This window comes from Cryptomeria japonica, chromosome 10, assembly GCF_030272615.1.
Source record: "Cryptomeria japonica chromosome 10, Sugi_1.0, whole genome shotgun sequence".
In the NCBI taxonomy this organism is placed as follows: Eukaryota; Viridiplantae; Streptophyta; class Pinopsida; order Cupressales; family Cupressaceae; genus Cryptomeria; species Cryptomeria japonica.
Genome location: NC_081414.1, coordinates 147,901,788 through 147,925,697, shown reverse-complemented (window position 1 = coordinate 147,925,697; position 23,910 = coordinate 147,901,788). Strand labels below are relative to the sequence as shown.

The 23,910-nt window shown below is 35.1% G+C and overlaps 1 protein-coding gene across 1 annotated transcript; it reads left to right on the top strand.

Moving 5' to 3' along the window:
* Window positions 1–322: 322 nt before the first annotated feature.
* LOC131028758 (transcription factor MYB1-like) lies at window positions 323–2,485 on the top strand. Its single transcript, XM_057959097.2, has 3 exons — window positions 323–458; window positions 579–708; window positions 1,897–2,485. The coding sequence occupies exons 1-3, from the start codon at window positions 323–325 to the stop codon at window positions 2,483–2,485; spliced, it is 855 nt and encodes a 284-aa protein (XP_057815080.2).
* Window positions 2,486–23,910: the final 21,425 nt, after the last annotated feature.

Here is a 23,910-nt window from a genome sequence, read left to right as displayed (position 1 = left end):
TGCAGGTGTTTATTAATCGTGGGGAATCAGATCGAATTTCTTGAAAGAAGAAGAGCGAATTAGAGAACAGCTGACAAAAAACAACATCGATAAAGCCCCTCCTAAGAAGATTATTTCTCAAGCATTAGCTGTACGGGAAACGACAAATGTATAAATAGTAGTCAGACATCGCAGCTGCTTCTGCTTTACGGCATTGACATTTTTATAATAATATCAATGTTCTGTAACGTGCTCAGCAGTCTCCCACAATCATGGACTGAAAATTTTGGCTATATAGAGAGAGTTTGTGAAGAAGATTGTGAAGCATAATCATCTGAGCACAATGGGTAGAACTCCTTGCTGCTCTGAACACTCTAGACTTAACCGTGGGGCTTGGACTGCCCAGGAGGATTATATTTTGGCCCAATACATCAAAATTCATGGAGAGGGTGGATGGAGATCCATTCCCAAAAAAGCAGGTGAGTTGGTACATTTATTCTGATCCTTCACCAATATTACTATGATATTACAGATATAGTTCTTAAATTTATAGCAGTTGCTCAATTAATCAGTATGAAGCTGGACAATTTGTTTTGCAGGTCTGAAGCGATGCGGAAAGGGTTGCAGACTCCGTTGGGTGAATTATCTTCGTCCTGATGTTAAGCGGGGAAACATTTCAGCCGAGGAGGATGAACTCATCATTAGATTGCATGGACTCCTCGGCAACAGGTATTACTACAATTTTATGTTGGAAATAAGTATTCCAATTCAAGATGGTTTGGGCTTATAAGGATCCGCAGTTCAATTGGTAGAGTATTCTTGTGAGAAAATAAAATGTCTTAAACTCAAGTCGTAGTCAGTCATGACAAGCTCAACATGATATTAGAGCAAGAGCAAACGATGAGGCGAATTTTTTTTTGTCGATTGACTTAAAAAGCCACATCCAAATCAATGATCGACTAGTCTTGGAAGGGTCAGTAGTTTAGATGGTAGAGCTTTCTTATGGGCAAACAAAAGATCTTAAATTCAGTTTCTATCCGATTTATAAAAATCTCGACATTGTATTAAAGCCAGATTAGATGAGGATCCTCACATTTTATGGAGTGACTGAAGTGGGTAGAGCAGGGGTGGTAGGGCGGGGATGGTTTGAAAATGAGTCATATCTGAATCAAAGATTGACTGGTCTTATAGGGAACAGTAGTTCAATTAGTAGAGAACATTTAGAAGATAGAAGATTCGAGTCCTAGTTAATCTATGAAAAAATCAACACGGTATTAGAGCCAAACCAGACTAGGAGTCTCAAGAATTCTATTGAATAACATAAGGGGAGTGTCAGTCAAATCCAAATCAATGATAGGCTGGTCTTAGAGAGGTTAGTACTTCAGTTCGTAGAGCAATCTTATTGAAAAATAGGAAATCCTAGATTTGAGTCCTAGTTCATCTATGAAAAGCTCAACATGGTATTAGAATCAAACCAGACTAGAAAAGCTCAACATCTAGTATTACAATCAAGTCAAGCCAGGCTAGAAGTCTTAAATGTTTTATAAAATGACACATCTGAAATGGTGGTGGGCTTGTCAGATAAGCACTAATAATTCAGTTAGTAGAGCACACATAGAAAATCTTAGATTCAAGTCCTAACTGATCTATGAAAAGCTTAACATAGTATTAGAACCAAACCAGATTTAGAGCACCCAAAGACTCTATGAAACAACTTAGAAAGATATTAGAAACAAAGTCACATCTGGATAAGCATGGACTGATCCAATACAGACCAATAACTCAATTGGTAGAACAGATGCTGGATTCAAATCCTAAATGATTCCTGAAAAGCTCAACTCATGATACTGAATAGTGAGCGAGTACTATTAGAAATATATGAGCAGATGTTTAAATTTGTCTTGTGTGCATATGCAGATGGACTCTGATAGCAGGACGGCTGCCGGGTCGAACGGACAATGAGATCAAGAATTACTGGAACAGTCATCTCAGCAAAAAGACCCAGCCAAGGGAAGAAACATTTTCCAATTCAAAAACTAAACCTAAATCTGCAAATCCAGCAAGTCATCCTGAGTGGAAATCAATCCCCGTTAAAACAAAAGCGGTAAGAATTGTAAACGGGCCTAAGGGATATGGTAGCAGTGGAATGGGAAATCATGCAGAGATGAATTCCACTTATAGTCCAGACATTATAAAGATCTCGGAATCGTGGTGTCAGTCATTGGTGGAGGAGTACATGAAAGAGGATGACTCTAAAAGCGTTGAGTTTAATCTTGTCGAATCGGGATTTCCTTCTCCCTGCTACTCTGTACAAGATTTCTATGGCAATGAATTGGAAGAAGCTGATTCTTTTCTAGAGAGAAATGTGCAACAAGAGAAGAATTTTATGGAAGAAATGGAGATTAAAGTTATTAGGGAGGAAAATTATGGGATACCTGAATCGCTACATTTGCAGAAATTAAAGATACAGTGGTTGAGTACGGTACTGTTGGAATCGGAGGAATAATGGAAATAAAAATCTATGTAAAAAGATGTTTATATTTTGTTGTGTTTTTTTAATCAAAGTCAATCTAAGAATGATATCTTAAAAGGAGACTACTATTTTTTATTCTAAATGGTATTTAATAAAAAAAATACAAATTTGCATAACATAATTATTTTTCAACAGATTTTTTGTATTTTTATAGCATTGATAAAGCTGATTAAGAGGATTGGACCACTAGGAATCACCTAATCCATTGTGATTTACAAATTTTATATTTTTGATAGGTTCTGTTTTGTATGGAGAATAAAGAAAGACATCTTAAAACCTCTTTTACATGATATTTTTTTATGATTTTTTATTTTTTAATTATTTAAAATTTTTTTTTATGAATTTATATTAGTTTTTTATTTACTTTACTTTTATTGAGAGATGTATTTTATTGTATAGTTAAATGAATAAAATAATATATATTTTATTAAATTAAAATATAATAAAATTCATATTACACGTTATTTTTCTAAACTATAAATATGTAGCTTAAGCATATAAAAATAAATTGAAAGAATTATTTTCTAAAAAAGTATTTTTTATCATAATTTTTTAATTTTTTTAAAAGCTTACATTATTTTTATATATAGATATCTTTTCTAATATCTAATAAACAATATTTATTTGAAAATTGATATTTATATATACATTTTATTATTTTGCTAAAAGTGGTTGTTTGTTAGGACTAGTCTAGGGAGTACTCTACATTGCTCCATAGTATTGTTTCACGTGTTTCATCTTAGAGGATACGTTCATATTGTTTGCGTAGTGTTCGAGTTCAAAATTCAAGTGTTTGTTTTCTTGCAAGTGAAGTTATGTTGTTTTACATTATCGTTTGTGTTGGTCTATGGTCGACTCTGTTGGTTCATCTTATTTGGATCATACTCTTTAAATTTAGATATGGATTGGAGGTTGACTCTGTTAGGTCCCAGAGACAACTGAGAGGGGAGGCGAATCAGTTGTCTAACAAATTCAAACCAAAAACAACTTTACCAACTTTAATGATTAATACTAGTAAACCAGTCTTTTACGCCGGTAGACAGTTTTATCAGTTAATTGTAATACCGGTAAAGATTAATGCATGAAACATAAAGACAAAGTCATCCACAACACATAACACCAATATTTGTACGTGGAAACCCTATAAGGGGAAAAACCACAGTGGGAAACCTTACCCACAATCAGATGATACTACTGCAGATAGTATGTGTATACAAATGGGGTCTGCACATGCAGAAAGACCAAGCGCCTAGAGCTCACTGCTCAAACACAAATAGGAGTCATACTGACTACAATTGGATGATTAAATCCAATATGAATGTACTGCTCAAATTAGCATCTTTCTATGCTGGATTCAGTACTGATGTAGTTCTGGTTGTCTTCACAAAAACCCTCCTTCAAGCTTCAAATGATGTCTTCATGTATAGCTCTACTTATTCTTGCATATACCTTCACACAATTCTTTTTCACATTCCACACTTGATCTTACAAATAAAATCTTACATTTATATCATAACCTAAGACCAATTTTAGTAGGCCGACTCTAAAGGATATTACAATAAAATCTATTTACAAATAAAACAATGTTCAATGCAATAACCAATTCAACATGTCGGCTTGATGCATTTACAACAATAATAAGACATCTCCATAGCGTGTCGTGCTGACCTAGAAAGGATAAACCTATCAGTGTATATCCTGGACCTATTTGCTGGTAACAACAAATATGCCAATGACCAAAACTCCAAGACAAAGTGTCCAAACGATGTCTTCGACATAACCAGGTGTTTTCCACGGTATTCCAAGTGCCGGTGAACATTATATCCTATCGGTGTACCAAATACCAGTGACTATGCATAAGTCACTTGCTTGCCAGTGAATGTTGCTGATTCTCCAAAGTGCTAGAGTTGATAAGTGTTAGTATGTGTTGACATCAATGAGAAAACTATACCAAAATACCAACAATCTCCCCCTTCGGCATTGATGGCAACACAAGATGGAAAAGCCATCAAAGTGCCAAAATAGAAATGCCAAATACCAAAAACCAATAATCTCCCCAAAGTAACAATCTCTTCCCTTGGGAGTGACATGCGTTTTCCTTGTGTTTTTCCATACCAATCTCCCCCTTTGACATCAAATGCCAAAGCAACATAAAGACCATTTTTTAGATACAAAATACCAACCAATTCACTATACCAACTACTCCCCCTGAGAAGTAGCTTCCCATCAAAGCCAGAGTAAAAGATTTCTTTGTTAATTCTGCTGGTTGATGACTATCATCAACTGTCTAAGTTTCTGTCGGTGGGGGTATGACCCCAAGCTAGTCTCTGAGATATTCAAAAGTCTCCTTAGGTAGAGGTTTAGTGAAAATATGTACAATCTGCTCTTTAGTATTCACATAAACCAGTTTAATTTCTTTTGCTTCAACATTTTCCCTTAAAAAATTCAGTTTGATAGAAACATGTTTGGTTTTAGAATGTAATACCAGATTCTTAGATATATCAATTGTTGTAGTGTTATCACAATAGATAGTAATAGGTTCCTTGCATTTTACCTTTATGTCTTTCAACATTTGCTTAAGCCATAGTACCTGTGTACAGTTAGTTGTTGTTGCAACATATTCTAATTCAGCTGTTGATAAAGATGTACAACTTTGTTTCTTACTCAACCAAGAAATTAATTTGCTACCAAGAAAAAATGCTCCACCGGTGGTTCTTTTTCTATCATCCACATCTCCTGCCCAATTTGCATCTGCGTATGCACATAATTCAAAGCTGGATACCATAATCCAAGATTTGTAGTGCCTTGCAAGAACCGAAAAATCCTTTTTACTGCTGATTCATGATTTTCTCTAGGATTACTTTGAAATCTTGAAACAATACATACCGCATTCATGATATCAGGTCTTGTTTGTGTCAAATACAGTAAACCTCCTATCATAGATTTGTACCTAGTCGAATTAACAGGTGTAGATTCATCCTTTAGTGATAATTTTTCATTTGTAGTCATAGGTGTGCTTACCGGTTTAGAGTTCTCCATCCCAAATTTCTTTAATAACTCCTTCAAGTACTTGGATTAACTCAAGAATATACCTTTATATGATATTTAGATGTAAAGACAACTTTTTTCCATGGAGATTTGGAGGAAGATATTTATATGTAGCAACCACAAGGGTATGAGGTCAAAGGGAAGGGGGACTTAATGTTTAGGTTAAAAAAGAGCTTGTATGGACTAAAACAAGCACTTTAACAATGGTATTTGTAATTTGATTGTTTTATTACAAAATATGGTTAGAATAGATGTCATTTTGGCCATTGTGTTTAATTAAAAAATATTGGATAATGGTAGTTAAATTATCCTTTTAGTATATGTTGATGACATGCTTGTTGTTGGACCTAATATGCAACATATAATTGAGCTTAAGAAGAGATTACCCGATTCATTTAATATGAAGGTTTTGCATACAAAAAAAATAAATTGGTATGAGAATAATAAGAGACTAGAAAAATTGCACACTCACCTTGTTTCCAAGTGACTACATATCTAGAAGGTGCTGAAAAGATTTCAAATGCAAGATGCAAAACCAATTAGTACACTTTTACTAGTTAATTTTCAATTAATTAAGGAGATGTTTCCCAGGACAAAAGATGAGATGGAATACATGTCCAAGGTTCCATACTCTTTAGTAGTTGGAAGATTAGTCTATGTAATGGTGTGCACAAAGCCAAATATTGCACATATAGTGGGAGTTGTGAGCATGTAAATGAATAATCAAGGAAAAAGCCATTGGAATGTAGTAAGTGGATTTTTAGGTATTTGAGAGGTACTAATACTCATGCATTATATTTTGGAGGTTCTAAATACACAATATAAGGTGTAATATATGGAAAATTAGGAATTAGAGTTTAAGATAATAAAACTACTAACTATCTCACTTAACCAAATTACATTGAAATATGGTTGAACCCCATAGATCTAGGCTCAATCCTTGTGGGAAAGGGAGTCTGAAACTGATTGGATTCAACTAGTTTAGTTTAATATATCCTCTTTCTAAGCTTAATTTGGTTAATTGTGAAAGCAGGGCAAAACAATGAATTATTAGAGTAAATTGATAGAAACAATAAGCTACAAATATCCCATTGAGCCACAAACTTGTATATGGGCAAGAGAAGATGTGTTAAAATTGGTCCGAAAAGTTTGGCTAGATTTATTTTGGACCAGATAGTACAGATTCACCTTGGTCCAAAAGCTGAACCTATTCATCACTATCAATGTTGCCGGTTTTCCCAAGTACAATTCTGCACCTATTTTCTTCACATAGAAAGAAAGGGAAATATATTGGGAATAGAGTTTTTCCTTAGGTCAAACCATGGTTTTGGAATTAACCATGAAATTAAATCAATAAATGTTATGAAAGAATGAAATAAAGTACATTCCTTTTGAGGAAAAGATTCAATCTAGAATGTAATACTTGAAACCATAATGTTTACCTTCATGAAGTTTTGTTTGTCTCCACACAAAGCATTTAGGATTTCATGTAGGATGTCTTCATAAAACTTTGATCATGAATGTCATCTTCAATACTCAATTTTGACTTCACTTTTGCTCCAATGCTTGATAAATGATTGATTGTTTTCTCACTTAAATTTTGCTAGTGTCGAGATAAAAAACTATTAATTAGGTTTTAAATGAGAAGGGTAGACCTCTTTTTATACTTGACCATAAAAAATAAATTGAATTCTTGCTACAGGCTGACACAGGATCCAAATTCCCTCCCTCAATGATGATTGTTAGAAGGGTTCAATTTGGGGCCCAATTATGAGGCCTAAGGTGTGCTATACCTATTGCAAGGTGTGTGCCTTTGGTCTCCTTGTGCTATGCAATCCAACGCTTGGGTTTGTTACATGGATTAACCACCTCTTATGGATTCTATAAGTCTAGTGGTTGTATTGGGAATTAACAGATTAATCTTTTGGTGCAACGACAACCACACTTGTAACAAGTGGTATTAAAGCTTGGTTATAGGTTCAAACCCCTCGCTTGTGCTGGGGGGGTTGTTGCAAGGTATGTGCCCTTGGTCTTCTTATTTTATGCAATGCAACACTATAGTTTGTGACATGTCTTAACCTCCTCCTATGGAATCTATAAGTCTAGTCGTTGTATCAGGCATTAACAGGTTGATCGTTTGGTGCAACGACAACTACACTTGTAACAACACCTTGGCCCTCATTTAGGACCAATGCATGGTAAGCCCTGATCCTAATTTGAGACTAGGGCATGGTACATCTTGGTCCTAGAAATCAAGACTCCAAATTTGGGGAGAAATTGGGAAATTGATGAAAATGCAGAGTATGTAAGTGGTGTGAGTATAATCAACATTACAATTAGGCAATGGAAACCAGAACACCAAAGTGAGGCCTAGGTGAGGACAATATTGTAGGCAAGTAAAATTTAGTATGATACATTTAGCCCTCACTTTAGTGGGAGTATATGACTAAGTATACTCATGGTAAAGTACAATGTTGAATTGAAAAACTTCTATCAAGATATCAAAGATACAAGATGAACTAAGCCCCTAGGGACTTTATGATCTCACTACTCTAATTTTGAGATAAATTAGACAACATAGGAAAAGACAAGAAGAAGAACACATGACTATAGTATCCTAGTAAGATTTATGTACTATGAGGCATGGAAAAGAAAAAATCTAAATTACAAAGAAAAAGGCTCAATTTGCAAGGTAACTTGAGTATGAAAGAATATCATAGGGTGTGCATAAAGTGTAACATTGAGTGGAGTGTATGCCCCCACATTAAAGTGATTGCATACAAGTTGTCAAGATCAATAGATTTATCGTAGCATGCATCTAAAATACAAGCATGTTACAATAATGAGATGCCCCCAAGAAAGGACAAATCAAAGGATAATGGTCACATATATGAAAAAGCACATAGGGGATCTACAAACTCTAGGATCAGTACACTTGTGTGATAAATACTATAGATCAAGGATATTTGTATTGAATTGAATCCATTCCCCAGAGGTAGTGGAATAAAAAATACAATGGAAGAAGAGAACATGTGTCTTTTTGAGTCAACATGGAAGAGACCAGAAAAAGATCTCAATTCTTTGCATCGTTCCCAAGTAGGCAACATATAGAAGAATTGAGATACAAAAAGAAGAATGTCACAATAGATTGAGCCTCTTTATTACCTTGCACCAATGGAGTAACAAGTGTCATCCAAAGAGAACATAACATTACAAAAAAACATATCAAACAACACATCATGAGGGAAGTACATTATGAACAAGCAAACAAATAAGAGAGGATATACAACACTAATGGAGCTAATCAAGTAAATCATCTAACTCCCAATCTTGTTGAACATCATTTACTAAAGGTAGACAAGATGCAAGACGAGCCACTTCGAGCACAACTAATGGAGCTACTATAAGTTCTGGACAAGGACCATACTCTAATGATACATCACTTTGTTTGTCACTAGGAGCTAGGGTTAATGCTTTTGAAAAATGTGAAGATAAATCATGATTAACATCAATAAGCTCATAAATATCACCAGAATCATTAGAATCAACATTGTTAGCATGAACATCATCATCATCCATAAGATCATCTAGATTAATAAAAATCGGATCTCGAATGGTAAAATAACATGAACCATCATTTTTCTTAAACTTTTTTAATCTTGGTGATTTAGGTTGAACTTCCTCCCTAGGATTAGGCGAAGGATAGACAAATAGGATCAAATCAATATTTGGTGTCTTCAAGAAGGAAATGGTTTAGGAAGTAGCCTCATGAGGCTTAATAGGATGTCTTCATTAGCATTCTCATGCACAATAGTTCTTTTTAGGTGTAGCTAGGACTTGTGAAGGTCGAGGATCAATGGACATAGGTTTCTTGTCTTCCTTGAAACGAGGAGGAATGGAGGAAGCCCTACAAGGCTATGACATAGAAGATTCCAAACACTTTCCTTTGTAAGATGTAGGAGGTGGGAATGAGGCATAAATAGGAAAATAGGAGTAGGAAGAATACTAGGTCCATTATGAGGAGGAGGAATATCCATAGGTATAGGATCTTTTAGTTTACTCAAGGACATGATCATCTCATTTTTCTATTTATGATAATATAATAAATGGATGTCACTTTGAGGCTTAAGAGGTTCTAGTTCTTCAAACCAAAAGTAATCAAGCATGACATTACCATGCTTTGATGTGGGTTGGTAAAGGCTATGATTAATTGTTATGATAGTGCCATTATGAGGGAATTTCAAACATTTATGGATTGTAGAAGGAATTGATTTCATGGAAGAGAGCCAAGAACCAACTTCACACAAAATTGTTCTGATGTAGGAAAGATAGAAAATGTCACATCTAAGCACTTAGTACCAACCTCAACAAGGAGAGTAATAGAACCAATATTAGGACAAGAGAAACCATCATACACCCTCACCATCACATCAAATTTATCATATGTAACTTGATGCAATTATAAAGTATAAAGATATTCTTTAGTAATCACATTCACCATTCACATTGGATCAATGAGTGCCTCTCGTGAGAGTTTGTCTTTGACATTTGTACTGATATACAATGGGCCATCAAGTACTACAATAGTCTCACTAGGATAAAAATTAATGCATAGATCTTTAGGTAGTGTAGGTTTACTAACAAGATCCACAAAATTGTTAGATTCTATACCAACGCCATCAGGAGAAAAGGCAAGAGACTTAGACTCAACAAAATTAGAAGATTGAGAAAGCAAAGGATTGGTGAAGATTTGGAGGTTTTTATTAGGAGTAGATACAAACTTGTGCCCTTTATCATTCACACCAGCTACAGATATAATATTGTTATCAATGAAGTACTAAATCTTACTCCTTAATGTATAACATTTATCAGTATCATGGGCAGGTTGATAGTGATATTGACAAAAGGCTTTGGGATCTTGTTAAGATGGCAATGGTTTGGAAGTATCAATTAGCTTGATGGGAGGAAGTTTCAACACATTAGAATTTATTGTTGGATTTGGTTGTTCATTGCTATTGCTTGGATATGTTGGTGTCATTGATGTCAACATATTCTTGTGAGTTATTTCAAAGAGTTTGGGAAGAGTTTATGATCCGGTTTTGTAGTTTGGTTTTGTTGATCACTATTTTACAAAATCCAGTATTTCCTTTTGTAAATTCCGGTGTGATAAGATCTTGTGCTGAGACTTTAGATTATTGTTTGGGATGATCTTGTCTATCTTCATTTCAGATGGTTTGCGATTTGGTTCTCCGCAAGTTATTTTTCCTCGTGATAGTTGTTGATTGGTTGTGTTCTTGAGCTTTGAAACGTTGACCGATGAAGATTTGAAAAGTGTTGTTGGGGCAGCTGTTCCAGATGATTCTAGTTCATTCTTGTTGGTGTTTCCTAGTCATAAGCTATTTATTTTGGTGATCCACATTGATTGTTATGCGAGTTTTTGGTGGTTTCTATCAATCGGTGATGATTTTTCATGTTATGTGATATTTCTAGTGGTGTAGCATGTTGCGGTTGATCTTGGTGTGATTTGGGATTTTAAATTAGGTACATGCTATGTAATGTAAATCATTATATTGGTCTAGTGGTTGATCTTTGTATCATGTAATGTAACTTTTGTAATTGTGAGTTGAGGGTTTAACCGACCTTATTATCAAGGTTGATGATTTGTGTATATAGGTGAGATGCTTATGTAAATTAGGTGTCGAGATTATGTCTACATTATTAAAGAGAGGTGATTGTGGGAAAAAGAGAGTTATCATTTGGTGAAGTGTTGTGGTAAGATTGGTGTTGTAGAGTAGACAATTATGCTTGACTAAAACTGTCATCAGGCATTTGTAGATGCTATCATTGTAGTTCATTCCTTTTGAATTGTAGTCCGAATCATATTGTAAATTAGTGAGACTTCCTTGAGGGTTGTAGCCTTCCAGGCATATATCTTTCGAGTAGTGAGCTCTAGGTAGTGTGCCTAAATGCATGTGCATTCTCCATTATAATATTTTTACATACTATTGCAGATTATCATCTTACTGTGGGTAGGTTTCTACCATGGTTTTTCCTTAACCGGGTTTTCCACGTCAAAAATCTTGGTTTTGTGTGTTGTGCTATTAATTTTCTTATCTGTTATTGCTGGAGTTTATCAGTTTATGTTTTGAAGTTTAATTTGCTAAAATCTGGTGAAGACTGATTCACTCCCCCCTCTTAGTCTTCCTTCTTCAATGTTGCTAACATTTATAAACTTCAACATTACACTATAAAAAGATTCAAAAAGAGAAGTAAACTCTTTCATAAATTATTTGGATAAAGGGACTCTTGGGACCTCCAAAATTTGGATAAATTTTAAGGGCCCATGTAAAATCTTGCATATATATAGATGTCTAGGAATCCCACTTATAAGGAGAGCATGAAAGCAACACATAAGTTTCTCAGGACTCAACGAGATGGATTGTTCCTCTTTGTCAAGTTTTGAGTAAATCCCTATTTCAAGCATGGCCGAGGTGTCCACGAGGGCCATTGACATCGGGTTCGTGAAGCAGTTGGGAGTGTGTTCCTCAGAACGCGATCAAATCGATATCATGTGTTCATTGAGACCTAAGTTTAGTCAAACATCCCACATGTGATGTCCACCTTTTTGAGCTTGGAGCTCGGTGGAAAAGTAATGAGCATCTCACTAAGTCCAAAGTTTATGCTGCTCGAGATTTGTATCTGAATTCTTATTGTGGGAATTATTCCCTACGACTAAAATGCAACTGCAATGATAAGGAAGGGGATAAAATAAATGACATGCATGCTGGTGTGTATGATGTGACTGCAGGATTTGGATGGTTGATACGTATCCAGATTGCCAGTTATGCTAAAAAACATCGGTGCAATTAGTATGTATCTGCTTAGTCAGATACAAGTGTCAATAAGGCAGTGTTGTTTTTGACTTTTCACATAGGTTTGAGATAAAAAGGTAAGAAAATAAATTCTCATGATCAGGTCAAATGTGCAAAGCTAGGAAAGTGGTTGTTACCATTATGTGTTTTTTGTATGAATTGCCCAAACAAAGGCAACAAGGTTACTATTACATATAGAAGTAGTGTAAGGATAAGTTGGCAATTGATTAAGTAACTTTGAATAGTTTGAAAGATGGAGTATGAAAGTGCCACAGGTGTATTAAAGCTTTATGAACTATGGATCATGTTGCAGAAGAGATACCGAGGTCCTGAAGAAAGAAATGAGAGAAGCATTTTGTATAACCAAGAGTTTTGAAAAATGAATGTCTTCTAGAGAGGAAAAATAAGTTAGAGGTGCACATGCAAGATTGTTATATAGTGTGCAAATATTTCAATCCTCCTAGGAAGCCAATTGTCCCTTTGGAAGCATAGGACTAGGGAGACATGGAAGAGTGCAAACTATGGTGAAGTGGGTTGGTAGTGCCATAAACCCACATGTACAAAATTGTCAATGTTCTTCCTTGCTAGGAAGAGTAATGAGAAATTCTCATTCTGATATTCCCTACATCAATAACCACCCATGGTCAATGGTAGTTAAATTCACAGGATAGTTACATCCTGTGAACACCTTCTGATCTGGACATGAAGGCTTCCATGTGTAATCATTCTAGCAATTACACTTCAGGACAAGATAAAGGTGACCAGTTCCATTAGATCATGCTTTTGTAGAAGGGATAATTACATAAAATGAATCAGACACATGTAAACAACCTGAAGCTATTTGCATTCTTTACTATAATAAAAAGAATACCAAGACTCTAATTAGGGGTTCTGAAATCTTTCATTTTTTTGGGCAAGTAAAATAGGGCTATGTATAGTTTAGTATTGGAATAATTTCTTAGGGAATGAATGTACAAATTTCTTAGTGATATTTGATTAGTTTATGAAGGTATTGTTAAAATGTTGCAGGAATTGTCTGGATCTATATTTTCAGACTTCATATGAATCAAAATGTTAGGGATCTTTTTATTTGTGTTGATATTATTCTGTTAATGTGTAATTATGTGTATGGGTTTCCTTCAAGGAAGGAATTGAAGTCTATGTGTAAATTGTAGTAAGTCTGGGAAATATGTTATGGATCAACAAGAATGGCTTATGCAATAGTAAAAGGAGTTGCATTGGTGTAAGGCATTATTGTTTGAAAGGCTCACTAATTTGAAGTGATTTCCTGTTTGAGTTTACATTTATAATCTAGGAATTGACTCAATTCCCTAGAATAGACATTGGTATGTTGAATTGTTCAGGATTTATTTCAGAAACATTTCTAAATAAAAAACATCTTTCTTTCCCCTTCTCTTCCTTTCTGTTTAAGTTATCTTCAGTTGTGTCGCTCAAGGATTTTCAATGATATTAAGGTCAAGTTGCAGGAATTTGTTTAATCTGTTATCCCTTTATGTATATGATAAGAGACATATAAGTTATGTGCTCTCAAATATTCTCAGAGGAAGAGAAAATGGGATTAAGCTTGAATCTAAAGTAATGCATAGAATGTCCTTATGTACCTAAATAATAATCCATCTTCCATAAGCCTGTAGGTTGTTGTTGTTAAAAGGTTATGTAGACACTTAAAAATAATTATTTTAATCATTTTTAATTTCCTCACATAATTAATTAATTATGTCAATTCGAATTCTCCTCAATATTAATTAATTAAAATTAATATTGTCACTATAGTATATGGCTGATTTATTTAATAAATCAATCCCTCCCTCTATTCTTCTAAAGGTGGAATCCTCATAAATCTTCATCTTAGCTAATTAATTTAATTAATTAGTTAACCCACATGACTCCTCCAAATCATCTTCCTAATCTATCATTAGCCTAATAAAGTCTTATAGAAACTCCCTAAACCCACTTAACATTATTCTTCTAATTTTTAATTCCCCCACTCATTCTCTCTCCTAGTCAAATCCTCCTACAAATCCCATTTCACCTAATTCTTTCTCTAATTCTCTCCTAATGAGTTACTCGTGGCTAATCATCATGATTAGCCACAAAGTCAACCCCTTGTCCCTTCCATCCAACTACTAGCTTTTAATGCTCTTTTCCTAGGTGAATGTGAGATTTTCAAAATCTCACAATCCTCTAGGCATCACTTCTCCCAAGGAATTTTTAATTCCTTCTTATTCCTCTAATCCCCATGATTATCCCTTTTTGGAGAATTTTTAATTCCTCCTCTCCATTCTTCAAGGAAGGTCACATCCCTTGCTCCTCTCAAGGCACATTGGGAAGTCTTCCCAATGCACCATTCTCTTCTCAAGGTACCTTGGGAAGTCTTCCCAATGCACCTTGTGGAGTGTGGAGACAAGAAATTTCTTTAAGGGATATCTCTTGGTCTCCACACCCTCTCTTGGACCTTGTGTGCACTCAAAAGCAATCCTAGCCCTTCATCTTGGATCCATCCTAACCATCCATTCTTCCTCTCCTCTTCCTATAAATTGAGGACTCCATGCCTTCATTCATCATCTCCAAGTTTAGTAATCTCATGCTGCCCTTTTGAGCCTAGGAAATAATCTTAGCAACCTTATTATGTCCAAATCATATCTCACCCACACTTAATCATTTCATCCTTATCATCCTCCAAATCCATTCCATTCAAGTGCGTAATATTGGAGAGCCACCACATCAAGCAAACAAGAGGAACACATCAAGTGGAGCATCATTTGAGGGTGCCTTCACTTCATCTAGCTCCATCCAAAGGAGAAGGTACAAGGTTTGTGAGGTATATGCATGGTTATTCTTGTTTTAAGCATTTCAAACTATGTCTTTCAATGGTATATGATTATAGGTTTAATTTGCATGTTTGTTATCTAATCCACCTCACCAGTCTTTTCCCCTCTTCAGGTTATTATTATTGCAGGCATAGAACTAAGATTACCCTCCTGAGTATGATGGAGCTTGAAGTGGAGAAGGTTATGGAAGCCTTGTCATGTTGCATTTTCTTGTCTCTAGTCTATCAATAGTGCAGGTTATGAACTCTAGGTTTTCAATCCCATATCCTAGAGATTTTACTTCTCCTTAGGACTAGAGGTATCAAGAAAAATAACCAATAGAAATGGTGACTCTTCTAGGGACAAATAAGTCAAAGTCTTTGGTGACAACTTGCTAAATCCATTGAAGAAGAGTCCTAAAGTTGGAGAATCTGAAATTTGTTTTAGATCTTAAGTTTTTAACTTGGAGAAATTCTTATTTGCAACTAATTTAAAAAGGAACATGTGACTCTAATATTGGGAGAAACTGAGAATGAATGTGTGTTTCAAATGGTTTCCAGTTGTTTGAAATTTTTCCTCTACACGGAGGTTGTGACTCTGTGAAGAAAGAACCTGAGATTTGAAGATTATCTTCAATTTTTCAGTTAGAAAGAATGTAACAACTACTGCAATATCTAGGTATTCTTGTATCAAGCTCAAATCATGTTCCTTATCAGGTGAAGAATGCCACTAAGAAAGGAATTGCTGGTGGTGGTTTTATATGCTTCTTTGATACAAATTTTAGTTATTTATTTTGTGAGAAGCATGTTGAATGTATATTTTTGAGTTAGTAATTGCATGGTTATTGTAATATACTTGTGAAAGCACAAATACAGATGTATCATCAAGGTAGTATTCCATGTATGGTTCCAAGTAATGGAATATGAAGTCATAATTCTCATTCATGTCCATAGAATAGAGCATGTACCTTACAAAGATATAAAAATTTGAATTTCAGTCATGCCCAGGGTTATCCAAATCCTTTCCCTATTAAATTGAAGAGATATGTGCCTAAGATTTATGGGAGGGAGGATGAGTCAGCTAGTAAGCATGTAGAAGCATTTAATGATTTCATGGGAGATAATCAAGTTTATACAAAGGATGCATACATGAAACTGTTTGTTAGGTCTCTTGAGAAAGATGCAAGTGAATGGTTTAGTAGCTTGCCCATAGAAAGTGTAGTTTCTTGGGAAAATTATAAGATGCTTTTATTGAGATATTTTGATAAGAGTATGTAGTTTGAATTCACCCCAGAAGCTGAAAATACAATATGTATGCAGTCAAAGAAAGAGATAAATGATGAATCTATTTTTCATAATGAATGTATCTCTAATGTCCCAATTAATTCATCTCAATACCACGCATATGATTAGACCTAAGTACATCCTCAGCCAGTTGTAGTTAAAGTTTATGCCATAATGTATATCAATGCATTGTTAGATCTAAGGAGATTGGAGAATGAATCAGCAAGGGAATTGTTTCTAAGATTCTTAATTGCAGCTAAGGAGATCCCAAGTGGTTTTAGACCAAAGGAATCTATATGCATTGATTTGTTTCTAAGAGCTTATGAACCCAATTCAGTCTAGTGGACAAAATATTTGAAACCAACAAGTATTAGTCAAATTCTTAACTGGATCGATATTGTTGAGAAGGTCAAATATGAAATTACACTAGATGTTGAGGTTCATAGCATTGGCGATGAGGATATTGTGAATGAATGTAATGGGGACATGCTAGAATGTGAAAATGCTTCCCAAATCAGTGAGTGTGGGGTTTGTGATTAGTTTAAAGAAAATGAATGTGCAAGTCAAAGTGGCTCTCCTAAGAATCAGACTTATGATAGAGATGAATGTTCAGAAAGAGTGAATGCTACATCAGATTGTGACTGCATCTTGGACAAGGTTGTTGGAGATTTAACTCCAAATGATGAGAACAATATTTATAATAATGGATTCATTGACTCTTTAAATTTTATTGATCTCAATAACAACCCAGGGGATTTTAATTTCTAACTAAATAAAACTAGCAAATCTAATAAAGACCAAGAGAAAGAGGTGGTGGAAGATGTGGGAGAAGAAACAGGTTCACTCAATAGTGAAAAAATTTCAGATTTGTTAACCATGGAATATCAGAGGTATGCACAGTTGTGTCTAGCTCACATGAAATCCAATAATGATAGTATTCTTGGTAGTGTCAAGTATGACACATATACATTTGATTCTCCTTCTACACTTAAGCTAGTTAGTTTGCAAAGTTACACTGCATACAAAGATGAGACCCTATGTGAAATTGATGGTGCATTAAAAGATAAGTATGAAGATGTATATGCTGATGTGAAATTAGATGTAAATAAAGTGTGGACAATTGACATTTTTATAATTCATTACAACAATGATTCAGATCAAGAGGCTTTATTTGTAGGTTTGCATGACTGGATACAAACTTGTAGTGAACCATCAAATGGTGATGATACAAGTTTGTGCTACTTGCATGATGTAGATGACAAGAATGAGGATGGAAACAATGAATATGTAAGTAAAATTTTATATGACCATCCTGATTTGTAGTTACTAGAAGTAAATGTGTACAAATCATTCCCTTTTCATACATTTGAAGATAGTTTGCATGATATGCATGATTTGTTTGAACATTATTTTGAGAGCCCCATATTTGATGTGCAAACTAATGATCAGAGTTTTTAGATGTCACATGAGTTTTAAATGTCTAATGATAGTAAGTGTACTAACAGTGTTGAGTATAGTAGCTAGATGAGAAAGGTTAATATGCTGAATCAGTTGGATTGCAATTAGATCTTTAGATCATCCTCAACAAAATCAGATGATAACCAAATTTATGATAGAGGTAAGTTGAGGCCTACACTTTTTGGTTGGCCTTGAGCCATTAGCCATGGTTTGATTTTTCAAACCAATGTAATAAAGAGTAGAGGCAAACCTTATTTGAATTTGCTGCCTAAAGGAGTATGCACTTGGTATGCTTGTATAGGAGACCTAGATCCTTGCTATTCCTACAAAAGGCATTCATCTCCAGAAAGAGCCATTGTTGGGACCTCCAAAATTTGGATAAATTTTAAGGCCCCTTGTAAAATCTTTCTTATGAATAGATGTCTAGGCATCCCACTTATAAGGATAGCATGAAAGAAGCACATAAGTTACTCAAGACTCAATGAGATGGATTGTTCCTCTTTGCTGAGTGGCGAGTAAATCTCTATTTCAAGCATGGCCAAGGTGCCAATGAGGGCGATCAAAATTAAGTTTTCAAAGCGGTTGGGAGTGTGTTCCTCAGGATGACCAAATCGGTATCATGTGCTCGTTGAGTCCCGAGTTTAGTCCAACATATCATGTGCAATGTCCACCTTTTATAGCTCACAACATAGTGGAAAGGTGATGACCATCTCTTCAAGTCTCGAGTTTATGTTGCTCGTGATTTGTATCTTAGTGCTTATTGTGGGAAGTATTCCCTTTGACCAAAAAGGGATTGCAATGATAAGGAAAGGGATGAAATAAATGATATGCCAGCTGGTGTGTATGATGTGACTACAGGATTTGGATGGTCAACACATGTCCAAATTGCTAGTTCTGCTCAAGAAAGCCAGTGCAATTGGTATGTATCTACTTAGTCAAATACAAGTGTCAATAAGGCAGTACTATTTTTAGATTTTCACACAGGTTTCAGATAAAAAAGGTAAGGAAACAAATTTTTGCGATCAAGTCAAATGTGTGAAGCTAGGCAAGTGGTTGTTACCATTATACATTTTTTCATATGAAATGCTCAGACAAAGGCGACAAGGTTACTGTTAAATATAGAATTAGTGTAAGGATAAGTTAGAAATTGATTAAGTAACTTTGAATAGGATGAAAGATGGAGTATGAAAGTGTCATAGGTGTATTAAAGCTCTATGAACTATGGATCATGTTGCAGAAGAGATGTCGAGGTCCTAAAGCGAGAAATTAGAGATATATTTTGTATAACCAAGGGGGTTTTGAAAAATGTACATGTCTACTAAAGAGGAGAAAGAAGTTTGATGGGCACATGCAGGATTGTTCTATAGTGTGCAAATATTTAAATCCTCCTATGTTGCCAATTTTCCCTTTGGAAGCAGAGGACTGGGGAGACAACAAAGAGTGCAAACTTTGGTGAAGTGGGTTGGTAGCACCGTAAACCCACATGTACAAAACTATCAATATTCTCCCCTGTCAGGAATAGTAATGGGAATTTTTTATTTTGATGTTTTGTGCATCAATAACTACCCATGGTCAGTGGTAGTTCAATTCATAGGATAGTTAGTTCTTGCGAACACCTTCTGATCCGGGCATGAAGGCTTCCATGTGTAATCATTCTGGCAATTACACTTCAAGACAAGATAAAGGCAACTAGTTCCATTAGGTCATGCTTTTGTAGAAGGGTTAATTAGGTAAAATGAACCAGACACAAGTAAATAGATTGAAGCTATTTATATTCCTTACAATTATAAAAGGAATATTGGTGTTGTAATTAGGGGTTCTGAAATCTTTCATTTTTGTGGGCAAGTTAAATAGGGTTGTGTATAGTTTAGTACTAGAATAAATGTTGGCCATTTGGTGGAATTAATTGTGTTGCATTGATGTTTTGTCATTAATGTCAACACTAGTTGTTTGGATGCTTTACCGACACCCTTCTGGTCTTGGTAGGTTGAGTGGTTTCTAGTTAACTTGGATTTGGTATGATCCGGAAAGCTTCGGTATAGTCTGGTGATGGAATTGGCTTGTTCATGATACTTATATTCATATTTGGTTAGTTGGTTTTGGTCTGGTGATTGGATGCTATCCTACTCTCTTAGAAGATTGGTTTCTAGTTTTGGCGAGGGTTTCACCGATAGAGATTTTGATGGAGATTTTTTATGAATTTCATCAGTGGTGTTGGTTTAGCTTCTGATGGAGTTTCGGGATGCTGTTGGTGATCATGTTTGAGACTTGGCAGATGGAGATCATTGTTGTAGCATGTGGACCTATACTTGGTCCCGGTTGATCTAGGTTATGGACCGAGTTTAATGTAATGTGTGGATAGGGCCTATTGATGTATTTCCAGGATGTCTTATCTACTGATATTACTTGTTTATTCTAAGGCCGACATGGTTTGTATTTGTGTAATCAGTTTATTGTCTGGTGCCCGACTTGATTGTTTATGGTCGAGGGTTTGTATAAATAGATGTAAGATCTCATTATAGATCATCATGGTTAATGTAGGAGGTCATGGTCAAGGAATGTAATGTGCAAATAATGTAATATCATTTAGGCAGAGGAGTTGGTCAATCATTGGAGATCGAATTGGGTTTGTGTAAGAAGATTTAGTCCTCCAGTATTGAGCTTAACTGAAACTGTACTCAAGCATAGGAGATGTTATCTTTTGTAGTTCAACACTTCTCTGGATTGTAGTATGGATTTGTATGTAGTCAATGAGGCTCCTTTTGTGATGAGTAGTGCGCTCTAGGTTGTTGTCCTTCCTACAAGTGTAGGCCCCTTCATTGTAGTTCACATACTACAAAAGTATTATCTCATTGTGGGTAGGCTTCCCACCAGATTTTCCACGTACAAATCTTGGTGTTATGTGGATGGCTTTTATTTTGTGATTATTGTTTATGCTTTATTGGATTAAATTCTATTCCGATATTAATGCTTTGGGTTCTAGTATTAGAGTTTTTATTGATGAATGTTCTTGTAATCTATGACAACTAATTCACCCCTCCTCTCAATTGTCTTCTGGTTATCCGAACTGTCTAACAATTGGTATCAAAACTTTGGTCCTCTCTGCAGAAAGCTTAACTACTTGAGGAAGATCCTATGGCGATTAAGAGTTCAAGTTCATCCAGTTCTTCTAGAGATATCTTTTGAAAGGATATTCCAAGGCTTGATGGAACAAATTACATAGTATGGAAGATTCAAATGGAGACTTATTTGAGATGTCTTCGCAAGGAGATTTGGGAGATCACACAGAATGGTGTCACACCCTATAATTCAGGATCTGGCAATCCTCCTCTAACTAACCTGGACAAGGAGCTTGTGAATGATTGTAGAGAAAGTGAAGCCCTCTTATGTGCACTTTCTGAACAACAAATAATGAAATTAACCGACAATTCATCTGGAAAAGGCTATATGGGATAAGTTGGAGACTCTTAATGAAGGTGACCCTATAGTGAAGATTGCTAAACTTGATGGTTACCGGGTGAGATATGAAAACCTGAAGATGGAAGAAGATGAAAGGATTACTGCATTTATGGAAAGGGTAAATGAGATTGTTATGGGAATTCAATGTTGTGGTCAAACTCTGAGCGAACATGAAATTTTCTAAAGTCCTAAAAGCCCTACCGAGCCCTACTACTATCTTACAAAATGAAGGCTATAGATATTAATGAGTTGAGAACAATGGTTAATACATCTATCAACAAAGATACCTTGGTTGGGAAACTTTCTGCTTTTGAGCTTGAGGAATTTGGACCTTCTGGAGCTGTAAAGACTGAACCTGCTTTTCATGCATCTACATCTACAACTGATAAGCAAGACTGGAAAGCTTTATATCCAAAGGAGTTAGAAGATATGAAGAGAGAAGATAATGGGTTTGAGAAAATTGAAGCACTATTTGGTAGAAGAGTATCGAAAGGACTGATAGGAAGTAAGTATGAAGGAAAAACACCTTTTAAATGTTTTTCATGTAATAAGATTGGTCATTTCGCATCTAGATGTCCTGAAAGGAATTCAAGATTTGAAGAAAGAGTTAGAAGATCATTTAAGCCTAACCCTAGATATCATAACAAATATAAGTATAAGAAAAACAAAGAAAAATCATGCTACATAGCGGATGAGGAAGGCATTATTGATTTAGATGATGAATTGGCAGAAGACTCTACTAGTGGATCTAGCAATGGGAAGGAATGGGTGTTCTTGGATATCAAGGAAGATGATCCGGCACTAGAAGAGAATGTACCTAAAGAGAAGGCACTTGTTGCTAAAATTCAAGACAAGGATGAATGGGTAATTGACAGTGGTTTTTCACATCATATGACTGGAGATAAATGGAAGTTTCCGTCTTTGCAAGAATTTGATGGTGGACTAGTAAGATTTGGAGATGACAAGGCATGTATGATCAAAGGAAACAAAACTATATCATTGGATGGTAAGAACAATACTGACAATGTTTATTATGTTTAAGGTTTGAAGGATAATATTTTGAGTGTAGGGCAATTGGTAGATAAGAGATTTCAAGTACAGTTCAAGGATGGAAAATGCAAAATCATGAATAGATCTGGCTTGGAGATTGCAACTAGTACATAGGCAAAAGGTAATATATTTCATTTGAACTTTGGTGAGAAGACATGTTTCATTACACAGATTGATGAGAGTTGGCTATGGCATAAAAGGTTGTGTCATGTGAATTTTGATTGCATTGTGAAGATCAATTCAACTAAGGCGGTTAGGGATATACCTAAGATTATGAAGCCCTATAATCCGATATGTAAAGAATGTCAAATGGGTAAACATGTCAAAACCTTTTTTAGGAGTATACAAGATAAATCAAATGATGTTCTTGATCTTATTCATACTGATTTGTGTGGCCTTGCTAGAGTTAAAAGTTTTCATGGTGATAGATATTTCATGCTAATCATTGATGATTATTCTAGAATGATGTGGGTTACTTTTCTAAGAGAAAAATGTGAAGCATTTTAAATTGATTCATCGACCCATGGAATGGCTCGCTCAGTAAAGGATCATGTATTTCTGGAAGATAATTTCCATCTTTAGTTCTAGAAAATCTCATTTTTTTTTTCTCACATCTACAAGAGGGGATCCATTTCTTAGATCTTTCACTCGATCTTCAAGTTCGAGTGCTAGGAATTTTTTTTCTCTCCTTTTGTTGATATCCATTCAAAAAGGTGATCCTAATTTTTATCAAGAATTTGATCACCAAGGTTGACCATTTTGGCAAAGAAAGACATATTGGGTGGAGCTGTGAAAGATAGTCTTTGATGCCCATCACTAAGACACGTATCAAAAAAATAAAAGTTTAAAATATTTAAGGCTAAAGTGGAAACTGAGACAGGATTGAAGATTAAATGTTTGAGCTTAGATCATGGTGGAGAATTCACATCCGGTGAGTTTAATAACTTTTGTGACAAGCATGGTATAAGAAGACAATTTTTTTCTTACCCGACACCTCAACAGAATGGAGTTGTGGAAAGGAAGAATAGAACTATCTTAGATGCTGCTAGAATAATGATGATGGAAGCTAATCTCCCTTATATCTACTAGAGAGAAGTAGTGAGTACAATGGTTTATACATTCAACAGAGTACACATCAAAGGAGAAACCGGTAAGACACCTTATGAATTATGGTTTGGCAATACACCTACAGCTAAGTATTTTAGAATTTTTGGTAGTAAATATTATATCAGGAGAGATGAAACTATTGGTAAATTTGATCCTAGATGTGATGAAGGCATATTTCTTGGTTATTCTAATGAAAGCAAAGCATATAGATGTTATAACAAGATATTGTGGAGAATTGTGGAGAGTGCCAATGTCAAAGTAGATGAGTTGAACAAAAGTAAAATCAGAGT